Consider the following 13,704-nt stretch of genomic DNA (forward strand, 5'->3'; position numbering starts at 1 on the left):
AAAATTGGAAAGACCAGAGGGAAGAGTTTTTGAAGTTCTTTGAATAGAGTAATTTTGTATTTGATTGTGGAAGGAAGTGATAAATGAGATAATAATAGTTTAATTAGTAAAGGGAGTGGCAAGATGGCACCTGAATTTTAGGAAAATCTTGTTAGTGTCTGACTAGGGGATGGGCTGAAGTCGGGAGGGATTTGAGATAGGCTGATCTACTCTCAGGTAATAGTAGTAATCTGGTTGGAAGTTGGAGAGGGCTTGTATCTGGCTGGTGATCCTGTCAGAGGAGAGAAAGGAGAAAGATGATGGTGGAATTGACAGGCCTTGGCAACAATTTGAACATGGGTGATGAGAGCTGGTGAGAGAACACTACATGGTTGTGAGCCAGAGGGACTGGAAAGATAGAATGAGAGGGAGAGTTTGGGGGAAGGACATGAATTTTATTTTATACATGTTTAATGTAAGATATCTAATAGACAAATTGTTGAGAGGTTTTAAAGACCTCCAAAAGTGGAGGTCAGTAGAATTAGGGCAGGATAGGTGGATTTGAGAATCATCAGAGTTATTTGTATAGTAAGATTAATTGCCTTTTAATAATGTGAGTTGATAGTTTTTTAATGTACATATGTATTTAGTGCCTTCTGCAAGTCAAAATTTAGTGTTTGATAATATTTGTGACAAGGTATATTTCTTTGTTTTTCATTTACCAACTTCTTTTAGTCAACTCTGTGAAATGGATTGCCAGTATTTTTAATCTTCATTTTGTAATGTGCAAATTGAAAGAGAGTTGCTGATTTTTTCAAAGGCCACTCATCTAGCAATGATTAGCATTAAGTTATGAACCATTCTCCTGATTCCCTATTATTTCTCCATTACTGTTGAGGGTACATCACCCTCATAGTCACTGAGGCTTAACAACCCAGGCATCTTCCTTAACTTTTTTCTTGTTTTCATTCTTTCTTCCCCATCTAGTCTGTTTTCAAATCTTTCCTTTCTTTCCACTTAATATCTCTCCTATATGGCCCCTTCTCTTCTGTAGTCTGTTTTTATAGTCTGTTTGTATAAAATTGGTCCCTGTTATATCCGAGCTTCTTGTGGGCAAGGACTGTTTTGAGTTTGTCTATTCATTAATTTATTCATATGTTTAAGTGCATCCATGGACTTGGCATAGTGATTAGCACATAGAAGGTTCTTAATAAATGTTAGTTGGTGGACTGATTGATTATATGTTGCCCTCATACCTAATTACACTGTTAGGTCCAAGAGGAGCTAAGGGCTTGCACAGGTCCTGGCCATATAATAAATGCTTTATAAATGTTTGTCCATTGCCTGTCTGTCTCAGTAATCATCCATAAATTCAGACATTTAAGTAAGTACATATTATATGATGATAATGATAATGTAATCCCATAGCTAAGACCCTCATCATCATGTATGATATTCTTTGACTTAGTACAGTGATTACTGAGTTCTAAGCATCTAATCATTGTATGAATTGAAACATTTATATGTTTCAATTGGGGCATTACTTTTATAAAAGTGAATTTTTAAAAATTTGTTTTTGTGGGTACATTTTTTATATTTTTGTCAGTTTCTAAAGTTAAAGGAGGAAGAAAAAAAATTTTTATTACAGCTTTAAAAAAAAATTATCTTTCGCAGCATTGAAGGCAAAAGATTTTTGTTTTTATTCAGTCAACAATCTTCTCAACATTCAATCCTATGTGCCTTGCCCTGTGCTGACAACTACAGATGAAAGGAGAAGCAAAAGCAACCCCTCAGTCAAGAGATTTATGTTCTAACAAAGGACATACCAATTATATAAATAAATACAACAATAATACATAATTATCCAAATTAATTTTTAGGGAAAAGATTTGTTACCTGTGTGGATAAGAAAGGCAGCTTAGAGAGTAGAGTCTTGAATGAAGTCCGTTCTGAAAGGCAAAGAAGGGCCCATTCTAAATATGGGTAAAACCCAATATAGTGACCAGAAGATAAGAATGTATTGCCCATCCTTTTGTTAATAAAAATGTATTATTAAAAACATGAAGGGTTTTCGTTTGCCTGTACTGTCTTGTTTGCCATCCTGTCTTGCTTTCAGGTTTGTTGACTTCCTAAATTGAATTTATTTTTAGTGTTCGCATTTTTTGTGGATGAGAAGATTATTAGGCCATAATTAGAAATAATTTTTCATTATTTACTTGACTATAAGAAAAAGTATCAGTTTAAGATATTAAATCACATGATTTATTTAGGAAAAAAAAAACTCCAGTGCAGTGTGCTGAGCACCATATTTAATCCTTTAGTGTTATGAATGATAAGTTAAATATTGTTTTGATGAGAGTAAAACTCTGTATGTCCTGAGTGAGCCCTGTAAAATTATGTAAAATCAATTTTAAAAATGTCTCCTTTTATCTACAAACCCAAATGGTCCTGCATGGTTTTGCATCCTCTCAGAGCAAGATAAGCTTTCTTGGGGGAAGTCACAACCCCCAGCAAGATTTCACATTTATTTGAGGCTTCTCTTAGACTCATGCAATGAGTCTAAAATGACTCTACTGATCACTTCTCTTTTGAGAATGATAAATCCACCAAGAGAAGATTAAGAATAAAGCTTTTTACCTTAGCCCCAGGGTTTAGTGAATTCCTTCACCTGAACAGCAACTTTGAAGAACTGAACCTCACCCATTCCTGCCTAATCTCTTCTTAGGTACCCTTATTCCTCACCAATTTCATTATGGAATTCCTGTCCCATTCTAATAAAAAAAGAATTGAATTATACACAAGCACATTTTATATATAGTTTATATTTAAACTAACTGCAATCCTGTACTTCATTCTTTTTTTTTTTTTTTTTTTTTTTTTAATTTTATTTTATAATTATAACATTTTTTTGACAGTACATATGCATGGGTAATTTTTTACAACATTATTCCTTGCACTTACTTCTATTCAGATTTTTTCCCTTCCTCCCTCAACCCCCTCCCCCAGATGGCAAGCAGTCTTATATATGTTAAATATATTACAGTATATTCTAGATACAATATATGTGTGTAGAACCAAATTTTTTGTTGCACAGGAAGAATTGGATTCAGAAGGTAAAAATAACAGTTTACATTCATTTCCCAGTGTTCCTTTTCTGGATATAGTTGGTTCTCTCCATCATTAATCAATTGGAATTGGATTAGCTCTTCTCTATGTTGAAGAAATCCACTTCCATCAGCATACATCCTCGTCCTGTACTTCATTCTTGTTCCCTTTTTCCCATGTGGATCCAGACTTTAATCAAACGTTCCCCTCCCACCTCTCCACTATCCCACTCTAAAAGCTACCACCTTTTTTGCTATGCTTTCTAGAATCATTTCTTTGATATTATATTATCTTGATATATTATAAATAAATTAGAAGAACATAGGATAGTTTACCTCTCAGACCTGTGAAGGAGGAAGGAATTTGTGAACAAAGAAGAATTAGAGATCATTATTGATCACAAAATAGATTATTTTGATTATATTAAGTTAAAAAGTGTTTGTACAAACAAAATGAATGCAGACAAGTTTAGAAGGGAAGCAGTAAACTGGGAAAACATTTTTACATTCAAAGGTTCTGATAAAGGTCTCATTTCCAAAATATATAGAGAATTGACTCATAAGAAATCAAGCCATTCTCCAATTGGTAAATGAACAATTTTCAGATCAAAAAATTGAAATTATTTCTAGTCATATGAAAAGGTGCTCTAAATCACTATTGATTAGAGGAATGCAAATTAAGACAACTCTGAGATACCATTCATATTGGCTAAGATGGCAGGAAAAGGTAAATTGGGACACTGATACATTGTTGGTGGAACTGTGAATGAATCCAACCATTCTGGAGAGCAGTTTGAACTATGCTTAAAACTGTGCATACCCTTTGACCCAGCAGTGTTACTGCTAGGCTTATATCCCAAAGAGACCTTAAAGGAGGGAAAGGGATCCACATATGCAAAAATATTTGTGGCAGCCCTTTTTGTAGTGGCTAGAAACTGGAAAATGAATGGATGCTCATCAATTGGAGAATGACTAAATAAATTATGGTATTTGAATGTCATGGAATATTATTGTTCTATAAGAAACAGCTAGGAGGATGATTTCAGAAAAGCCTGGAGAGACTTACATGAACTGATACTAAGTGAAATGAGCAGAACCAGAAGATCATTATACGCAGCAACAACAAGACTATATGATGATCAATTCTGATGGGCCTGGGTCTCCTCAACAATGAGATGATTCAAACCAGTTCCAATTGTTCGGTGATGAAGAGAGCCTTATAACCTCAGAGAGAAGACTGTGGGAACTGAGTGTGGACCACAGCATAGCATTTTCACTCTTTCTATTACTGTTTGCTTGCATTTTTTTTTCCTTGTCATGTTTTTTCTTTCTTTCTTTCTAGATATGATTTTCTTGTCCTGCAAGGTAATTATATAAATATGTATACATATATTGAATTTAACATATATTTTAACATATTTAATATATATTGGACTATCTGCCATCTGGGTGAGGGGATGAGGGGAAGGGAGGAAAAGTTTGGAACAAAAGGTTTTGCAAGGGTCAGTGTTGGAAAAATTACTCATGCATATGTTTTGTCAATAAAAAGCTATACTAATAAAAATAATCTTGAAATTATATAAATGTGTGTATGTATATATATGAGAGAAATTTTTTTCTCTCATTTTATTATAGCTTTTTATTGACAGAGCATATGCATGGGTAATTTTTCAACATTGACCCTTGCAAAAACTTCTGTTTCAACTTTTCACCTCCTTCCCCCACCTCTCCCCTAGATGGCAGGCAGTCCCATGCATGTTAAATACAATATATGTATACATATTTATAGAGTTATCTTGCTGCAGAAGAAAAATCAGGTTTAGAAAGAAGGTTAACCTGGGAAGAAAAACAAAAATGCAAGCAGACAATAACAGAAAGAGTATAAATGCTATATTGTGGTCCACACTCATTTCCCAGTATTCTTTCACTGGTGTAGCTGATTATGTCCATTACTTATCAGTTGGGATTGATTTGGATCCTCTCATTGTTGAAGATAGCCATTTGCATCAGAATTGATCCTCATGTAGTATTGTTGAAGTGTATAATGATGTCCTGGTTCTGTTCATTTCACTTGGCATCAGTTCATGTAAGTCTCTCCAAGCCCCTCTGTATTCATCCTGCTGGTCATTAGAATAATTTCTTTACAGACAACAAAGTTACATTTGTCTTAAAACTCTTTGTTTCCCCCTCCTGTCATCTTAAGGCTTGTTAGTCCAGATTCTTTCTTGTAAATACATACTCCCTGCCCAGTACTGATTACATTTGCACTTGTTCCATTCATTCATTATTCAAGATGAAAAATTTGAGATTTCTTGGTAACCACTGCCATTTCATCAATTCAGTAAGTTCTTCTCTTTTGAGCATTACCCAATCAGGATCTTATGAACCCATCTTAGTTTTTATAGCTGTTTTTAGCCCTCCTCTTTCAGTGTCTTTGGGGCCTTCCTCAGTGAACTTTAATCTTAATTTTCTCCTAAACATCCACTTTCATAATAGGAGAATTCTCCATTTCTCTATCTCTATCTCATCTTATCTTGCTCTATCTCTCTTCTGTTTTACTTCCCAGTTCCTCAGTTTACTCATTTTTCATGACCTGCTTCTTTACAACTATACTTAGAAATGGTCATACCTTTCATCTTTCTGTTACTTATAAGTGTTCTACATATCTCTCCATTAATTGTAAAATTTCTGTATTTGATTGTAGTATGTTTCTATTTCATCTTTCCTTTTGACTTGCATTTTTATCATTACTGCTAATCCTTTAATCCTTAGTTCTTTCCCAGCTTATCACCCTAAAACTGTTTGTATTCTTTTTACTTTCTTTTTTCAATCCTATATATTTAATTTTCTTAATTTAAAAACATAATTCTGAAAAGAGGTACAGAGACTTTAGTAGATAGCCAAAACAGATTCATGACAAAGACAAAAAAATCAAAAACTCTTGGTATAAGGGAAAAAAATTAGGGCCTAGTAGATGTGGCAAGAAGTTGTTAAATTAATCTGTAGAAAATTACAAAACAATGTGATTGGATCCACCTCAAATTTGTTAAAACAAAAATGCCACTGCCTCTTTCACCCCTCATCCCCCTTTCACATCAACAGGCTTCCTTTCTCATTGCTAAGAAAGCCCTCTTTCACTTGCAAACTCATCCTTCTCTTCAGCATATGACACCCTTCATCATCTCTACTCTCACATCATTATTCAATTGTTTCCCCTTTACTCACTGCATCCTTAATGCCTATGACTCCCCCATGCTCAACAAAACTCCCTTGATCATTCTGTTACTTCTATCACCTTTTTCCTTTTTTTGGCTAACCACTTTACAACCCTATCAATACCAGAAGCCTTCAATTTGTTTACCCATTCTCATCTTACCTCTCTACATTCTGGCTTCTGACTTTATCATTCAACTACAACTCCTCTTTTCAGTCTCTTAATTACCACATCTAATGTCCTTTTCTCAGTTCTTTGCAGCCTTTGACCCTATTGAGTACCCTTTTCTCCTTGATAGTCTCATTCTAAGTTGTCAGGCTACTACTTTCTCCTTGCTTTCCTCTTAATCTTTTTTTCCTGCATCTCAATATAGGACATGTCCACTAAAAGGGAATATCTGTTCTTGTCCCCCCCTTTTTTTTCTGTTATATTATTTTGTTGGTTGATCTCATGAGATTCCATGAATTAAATTATCATCTGTGTGATCTATCTCACTGTATCATCTCTTCTGATCTTTAGTCTTACATTTCTAACTCCCTGAAGACTTGGAACCAGATGTCCACCCAGAGATTTCAAATTCATGAACTCAATCCTGTTTAAAATGTTATTTGGAAATGTTTAAAAATAAATAAAAATAAAATATGCAATTATTATAATATAGCATAGATAATATTCATTTTTCTTTTTCTGATTCAATATTCAGGGTTAGTGATATCATTATTGTAGACATTTTAAACTCCATCTGTCCAAAACCTTCCCTTCTTATTAATTTAACCCTGTTATTGTCAAAGCTATCACTATCCCCCAGTCATTCATACTCACAACTATGGTGTCCTCTTTGTATTTTCACTCTTAATTCACACTTCTAATCTTTTTTTTTTTTTTTTTTTTTTAATCTATCTTTGAAGTCTCCTCCACTCCATTCAATTTTCCTTTAAACTTTCAAGTTGATTTTCCTAAACCCTCATGAGTGCTCATTGAGCATTAGAGCCAGTCTGACAGCTGGACCATTCTCTCCTAGTCCTCCCTTGACTTTGGGCAAGTCTCTTCTGCCCCTCAGGCTGCTCTTTTAGGATGACCTCTGACATCCTTTTTTAATACTCTGGACTCTCAATATGCCTGTTAGATGTGTTAGGATGTAATTAGGGAGAAGGGTTGGTTATAGGTTTATTTTTTGTTTGTTTATTTTTTTTTACTTTATTCTGAAGTAGATTATGGAGATTAGCATGATTTTGATTTGTAATTTTTTTTAACAACAATTTATGTGATATCTTTTTTTTTCTTCTTAATTTTCAGAGGGAAGTGTAATATCTCCCATTTTTCTGATATATTTGCCGCCAGAGAGTTTAAAGCTCGTGTGGATTCATTTTTCTATATTTTGGGCTACAATCCAGAGACAAGGTAAGTAAATTCACTTTTCCTTTTTAAACCAACTTATTCAGATTTAGATCAGTATTCTTTAAATATACATTGCCACTACAATTGAAGTTTATGTGAGAAGCTAGTGGCTCATTGCTAAGGATGAAATGTGATACTAAGAATGGGGAAGGGAACAGATTCTGATATTTGTTTGGCTATACCTAATGAATAAGACAGTAAAGAGTATACAAGGTACAGAAAAATTATACACTACAAAGGTGGTATTTAAAACAACTTTTTTATTTTGAGTTAGAATCAACAATATATTGTCTTAAATGAGGCTCTGCAGTGAAACTTTATTCCTTTCCTGTCAATGCAGGGAATAGCTTTATTTCTTGTGGTAGTGTTTTCAGGAGCTCATCAGCTTCTTTGTACTGATGAATTTGTATGTTTTCATCAGTTCTAACCCTTTTAAAGGTATGTTTGGGATCTAATTTAGGTCAGATTAATAAATTCTTAAGTGACATTGAAATACATTAGCAAGAAGAATAATGTGACCCAAAATCTTTTACTTTGGTATTTTTTGATTTGAGTCTATGTAGGACAAAGTTCATATGAATGTACTCTTTGATAAAGCTTAAAAACAAGGGCTGTTCTTGATTATGGAAGGTCTGGAATGCCAATTGGACTTTTCCTAGAGTGTAGGACCACTGAGTAAAGTAGAGTAAAGATTTCAGCAAATGTGGATAAATATTTATCTGTGAATTGTGAAACAAATTAATTAGAATGGCACAATGAGGCACTTATTGGGAGACTATTTTTATAGTTTAAGTGCATAACAGTGAAGATCTCTATATTAGATAAATATCCATAGAAAGAGAATGGTTGAGATTGATTTGATGGAGTTTGACTTAGTTCTTTAAGCATTATTTTCTATTTAATAAATTCTGTTTAATATTTCTAATGAGCAATATTAAATTAATATTTAATCTAAGCAAGATAAGATATTTTGTCAGCATTAATACTGATTTCATTTTTGCTCAATTTGTTTTTGTGTGCATTTCCTCTCCCCCCCCCCCCCCCCCCCCCACTGAGATTACTAAAAGGAAAAATCTTACTTTTCCTTGTTTGGGTCTTCAATGTCAGCAGATAAAAAGAAGCATATCATTTATTGAATTCTTAGCAGCAGTACTCTTTCATAGTGCAGATGTTGTCCTGATTCTCTTTTTAGAGCTCAAGAGGTATTAGATAATTGTGGCAGGGCCAATGTCATAATAAATAACTTCTTTTCTTATCAGCAGATATATCTTTTGCAGCTTCTTCTTAGAAAAGAACCATCCTGATACCTTTATTTTTATTTAAAAAACATGCCAAGTACACCTTACCAAGAAACCAGGCAGAGGGTTATATATTTGACTGATGTATGTTCATAGGAACCTCATGGTTTTAACATCTTTATTTCCTGGTGTTCTTTCCAGCATGCCGTTCATATCTACTAGGTACACACAGGTTTACACACAACATTAGAAAGTTCATCCCAGAATCTAAGACATTCACTTATCTAATTGGTAAATTATTATTGCTAATTGGCTAACCAAAAACAGGCAGCTAGGTGATTCAATGGATGAAGCATTGGACATGGAATCAGGAAAGTTCTATTTCCTGAGAGCAAATCTGATCATAGACATTTACTAACTGACCAAGTCACTTACCCTGTTTGCCTCAGTTTCCTTATCTGTAAAATGAACTAGAGAAGCAAATGGCAGACCTATCCTGTATCTCTGTCAAGAAAACCCCAAATAGGATCACAGAGATTCAGAGCCAGACTAATATGACTAAATAACAACTCAAGACAGTCCTTTTTATTCTTCTCTAAGACATTCCATGTCTCATTTTCCACAAGAAACTATATGAAGTATTCTACTCTTCCTTTTCCCTCTTTTAAGCCGAATATTTTTGGTTTTTATTTACTGAGGAAAATATACTCTTTCACATGAATTTTTTTTTTCTCATTCTCTTCACTGAAAATTATATATCATCAGCCAAATACCCTTAGTCTTTGGTAGGTTTTTCTACTTTCTAACTTCTCTTTTGACAACTTCATCTCATCCCCTCTTGCTTTCTACATATTATATCCACAATCCTCCACTTTCTATCTCCTGTCTTCAGCCTTTCACTATCAAATGACTTCTCACTACTTTCATTCAGTCAATTGTGCTTACTGTGTTCCATGCATGGAACTCATCCCTGGGGTTACAAAAAAATGCAAAAAGCATTCTCTTTTCTCAGGAGTGCACTGTCTAATGGAGAAGATGTCATGCAAAAAGCATGTATAAATTATTTATATAATATAAGTTGGGGGATGATCTCAGAAGATTGAAAAAGGGCCAATACCTTTGAAAAGTATTGCAGTTTTAGTTGAAAATTCTATAAATTGCTCAGGTACTTGGGAACCTTTTTTCCTCCTTTTCCTTAAAAAGTTGGTATTCAACTTGACACGTTTCTGCTATATTAAGGGGAATGGTTTTAAAATGCTAACTTCAAACATTGATGCCAAAAGCATTGTTTTTCCCAAGCTCTGTTTTATTTCTGATAGCTAATTTTCATTTTTAAATGATATTTTTGGTTCCCAATAAGTAATAGTGAATATTTCCAAGTGAAATATGCTAGTTATTTTTGATGGGGGCAGAATGAGAAGCACAAACAATGAAGAAAGTAGAGATTTTTTCCAACTCCAGACTGTTAATGTCTTGAACATACTATGGGTCAGTTGTATTCTTTGTGATTATTGCATGGCATTTTTGGTGATGGGCCTAGGTGTCTATGACTTTTCTTACTGGAGTTGTGACTATATATTTTCTTTCCTTTTATTATCTTTACAGTAGGAAAGAGGGAGTGTGGAATAGGTGTTTCTTTGTAATGGGTGGAATATCTTCTTTCATCTTATCCATTTAAAATTAATTACTCTGATTCTGTCAACTAGAAGATAAGGTCATGCCTTGGTTTCTTTTCAATACACTCTCAGGGCCATGATTTGTTTTATAAAAGAGGACACCAAATATAATACAAAGAATATATTGGAACAATATTTGGTAGATGAAAGAGTGAGTCCACAGGTTCTTAAGATAAAAGAAATTTTTGAGTGAAATGCTAGCCTGGATATTGAACACTATCCAATTGGACTATTATTTTGGAAATATTTGGTTTTTTATTCACTTTAGTGTATCTTTGCTAAGTGCATTGGTCTGTTTCATGATTGTTCCTCCTGTCATTAAAAGTCTTGCTTTGTTGGAAGTATCTAAAACAAAATATGTTTAGAATTGGCAATTGAATTACACTCTTTGATATTATGTTCCAAAGCAAACTTGAGCATGTAATATTTTATAAAAACACATGGAAATTAAAAAATATAATTTTACTCATTTGTAATTTCTTTTTTTCTCAAAAGAATTTAATAAATGTTGACTTTGTACCCTAAGCACTTGAACCAATTTTGTGCTGGTGATCCTGTGTAAGAATCTTAGAGCTGCCATATTTGCTTCTATATTTTTTGTGTAAGGCTTTACAGTCTATGTCTGAAAACTTAGGAATCATTATATTTATTAAGTTCACCTCTCTGGAAAGAGGTGAATGGCTTATTCCATTCTCATTCTTTTCGATTAGTTTATCATGGCATTAATCAAAATTACTAAATTTTTCAATTTTTTTCTGTAATATTTTTATAATGGTGCAAATTGTTCTAGTTTTTGTCTCTTTACTTTGTGTCTGTTGAGAAAGATCTTAACTTTCCTCTGAAATCCGTTTCATCTGATTACATTCCTATATCATGATTTGTTTAGTTATTTTTCAGTAGGAGTTTAGTTTCCAATTTAATTTTCAAATTTCCAAACAATTCTTTTACAAAATAAATATATTTAGCTACATATTGCTTTTGTATAGATGGAGGGAAAAACTGGGACACTAATCCTTTGTTGATGGAGTTGTAAACTGACCTACCCATCCTGGAGAGCTATTTGGAACTATGCACAAAGTGCTCTAAAACTCTTTGATACAGCACTGTCAGTACTGGGTTTGTATCCCCAGAAGATTATAAAAAAGGGAAAAGTATTCACATATACAAACATGTTTGTAGCAATTCTTTTATGGTGCCAACCAAGGATTTGGAAATTGAGGGGATAGCCATCATTTGGGGAATGGCTTACTAAATTATGGCATATGAATGTAATGAAATATATTATTCTATTAAAAATGATGAGCATGCTGATTGCAGAAAAGATATGAACTGATAGCTGAATGGAGTGAGTGGAATCAAGATTACATTGTATACAATGATAGCAAGGTTGTATAAATGATCAACTTTGATTGAATTAGCTCTTCTTGGCAATGCAGACATCCAAGCCAATTCCAATAGACTTGGAATAGAAAATGTCATCTGCTTCCCAAGAAAAATCTGTCAGGACTGAATGTCAATAGAAGTATACTATTTCTTCCCCGCCCCCCCCCCCCCTTTTTTTTTTTTTGTTTCCTTTTTCTTTTTCATTCTTTTTTTTTTTTTTTTTTAAGATTTTTTTTTTGTTCTGATTTTTCTTTTACATAACTAATATTGAAATACCTTTAAAAATATTGTATAGCAATCACCCACAACTACTCTGAAGTCTTTATGATGAAATATCACCCAGAAAAGGAACTGATTTTGTCTGAATACTATCTCTCTTGATTTTTAATTTAATTTTTCTTGAAGTTTTTAATTTCATTAGGGTGGGAAAATTTTTAAATATCAGTAAGAAGACTACAGCAGTATATCACAATAGACAGACTGTGAGCAGGTTGGATTTATACCATTAATGCAGTATTGGTTCAGTATTTACTATAAAGTATAATCAATCATATTAATAGTAACAAAAATCATGATGATTTCAAGAAAAAAATCAAGATTAATTCTAGAAAAATCTTTTGACAAAATGCAACAACATCCACTCCTGCTTTAAAAAAAGAAAAAAAAAAATTAGTAAGCATTGGAATAAAAGGAGCTTTCCTTAAATGATAAGTAGTACCCAAACCAAGAACTAGCATCATCTGTAAAAGGGATAAGCTACAAATTTTTCCAGGAAGATTAGAAATGAAACATGAATATTTCAATATATTGAATATTGAAACATTTAGGCTAGTTATCTCAATAAAAGAAGAAAAAAGAATTGAACTAATAATCGTGGAATAGAATAAGCATTTGTTTCATTTTATATATTATTTCCTTTTGACAGATCAAGGGACTTGTTGAAGGTCAAAGAAGGTGCATTACTTAACTGGTTTAGAATCATAGGATGGAAATTCTTTGAAGACTATGCAGTGCCCTTTTTTGCAGCAAAATGAATTCCAGTTAAAGTATAGGACATGCATAAGTTGTACAGTCAGTATCAGACCTAAAACCTGCCCTTTTTGACTCATAATCTTGTTCTGTTTTATAATATTTTCCTACTAATTTTGCCTAACCTTTGTAGTGAATGCTAGTGCTTGGCTCATTACTCAGTTCTTACTCTTGAATTTTGAGTTTTCCCTATAATATTCTTTTAATATGTGGTTACTCATTTACTTTCTTAGTTCAAATTCTTTTTATGCAGCCATGATGTTAAAATTTATTGTCTGATTATAAAAAATTGGGGGAAATAGTCACAGATTTCTCTGTATTCACATAAAAACTTTTTTTACAAAATTTTTTGCTGAGACAATTGGGGTTAAGTGACTTGCCCAGGGTCACACAGCCAGGATGTATGTTTTAGGCTAGATTTGAACTCAGGTCCTCCTGACTTCAGGATTGGTGTTCTATCTACTACACCAATTAGTTCTCCTACATAACACTTTTTGATAATGCTTCCTTTTCCTACTCATAGGAATGATTTATGTCTTTTGGAATTGTTTTCTTGAGAAAGTCTTCTTGGGCTTATTTCTCCTAAAATTTTATATCATGATAGAGTTCATAAATTTGCTCTGAATCTTTTGAAAACTTTTCTTCCTGAATCTGTGTTTTATGCCAGTCTGGATCCTTCTGTC

At 33.2% G+C, this 13,704-nt stretch overlaps 1 protein-coding gene across 6 annotated transcripts in view; it reads left to right on the forward strand.

Moving 5' to 3' along the window:
• RERE (arginine-glutamic acid dipeptide repeats) overlaps positions 1-13,704 on the forward strand; it is a 528,280-nt gene that overhangs the window by 307,095 nt on the left and 207,481 nt on the right. For all 6 annotated transcript variants that reach the window (XM_074307767.1, XM_074307772.1, XM_074307773.1 and 3 more), the window contains one exon: positions 7,594-7,698. In XM_074307767.1, the coding sequence (XP_074163868.1) occupies positions 7,594-7,698 (105 nt within the window). The remainder of the gene's footprint in view (positions 1-7,593; positions 7,699-13,704) is intronic.

Source organism: Sminthopsis crassicaudata, chromosome 3, assembly GCF_048593235.1.
Source record: "Sminthopsis crassicaudata isolate SCR6 chromosome 3, ASM4859323v1, whole genome shotgun sequence".
Taxonomy (NCBI): Eukaryota; Metazoa; Chordata; class Mammalia; order Dasyuromorphia; family Dasyuridae; genus Sminthopsis; species Sminthopsis crassicaudata.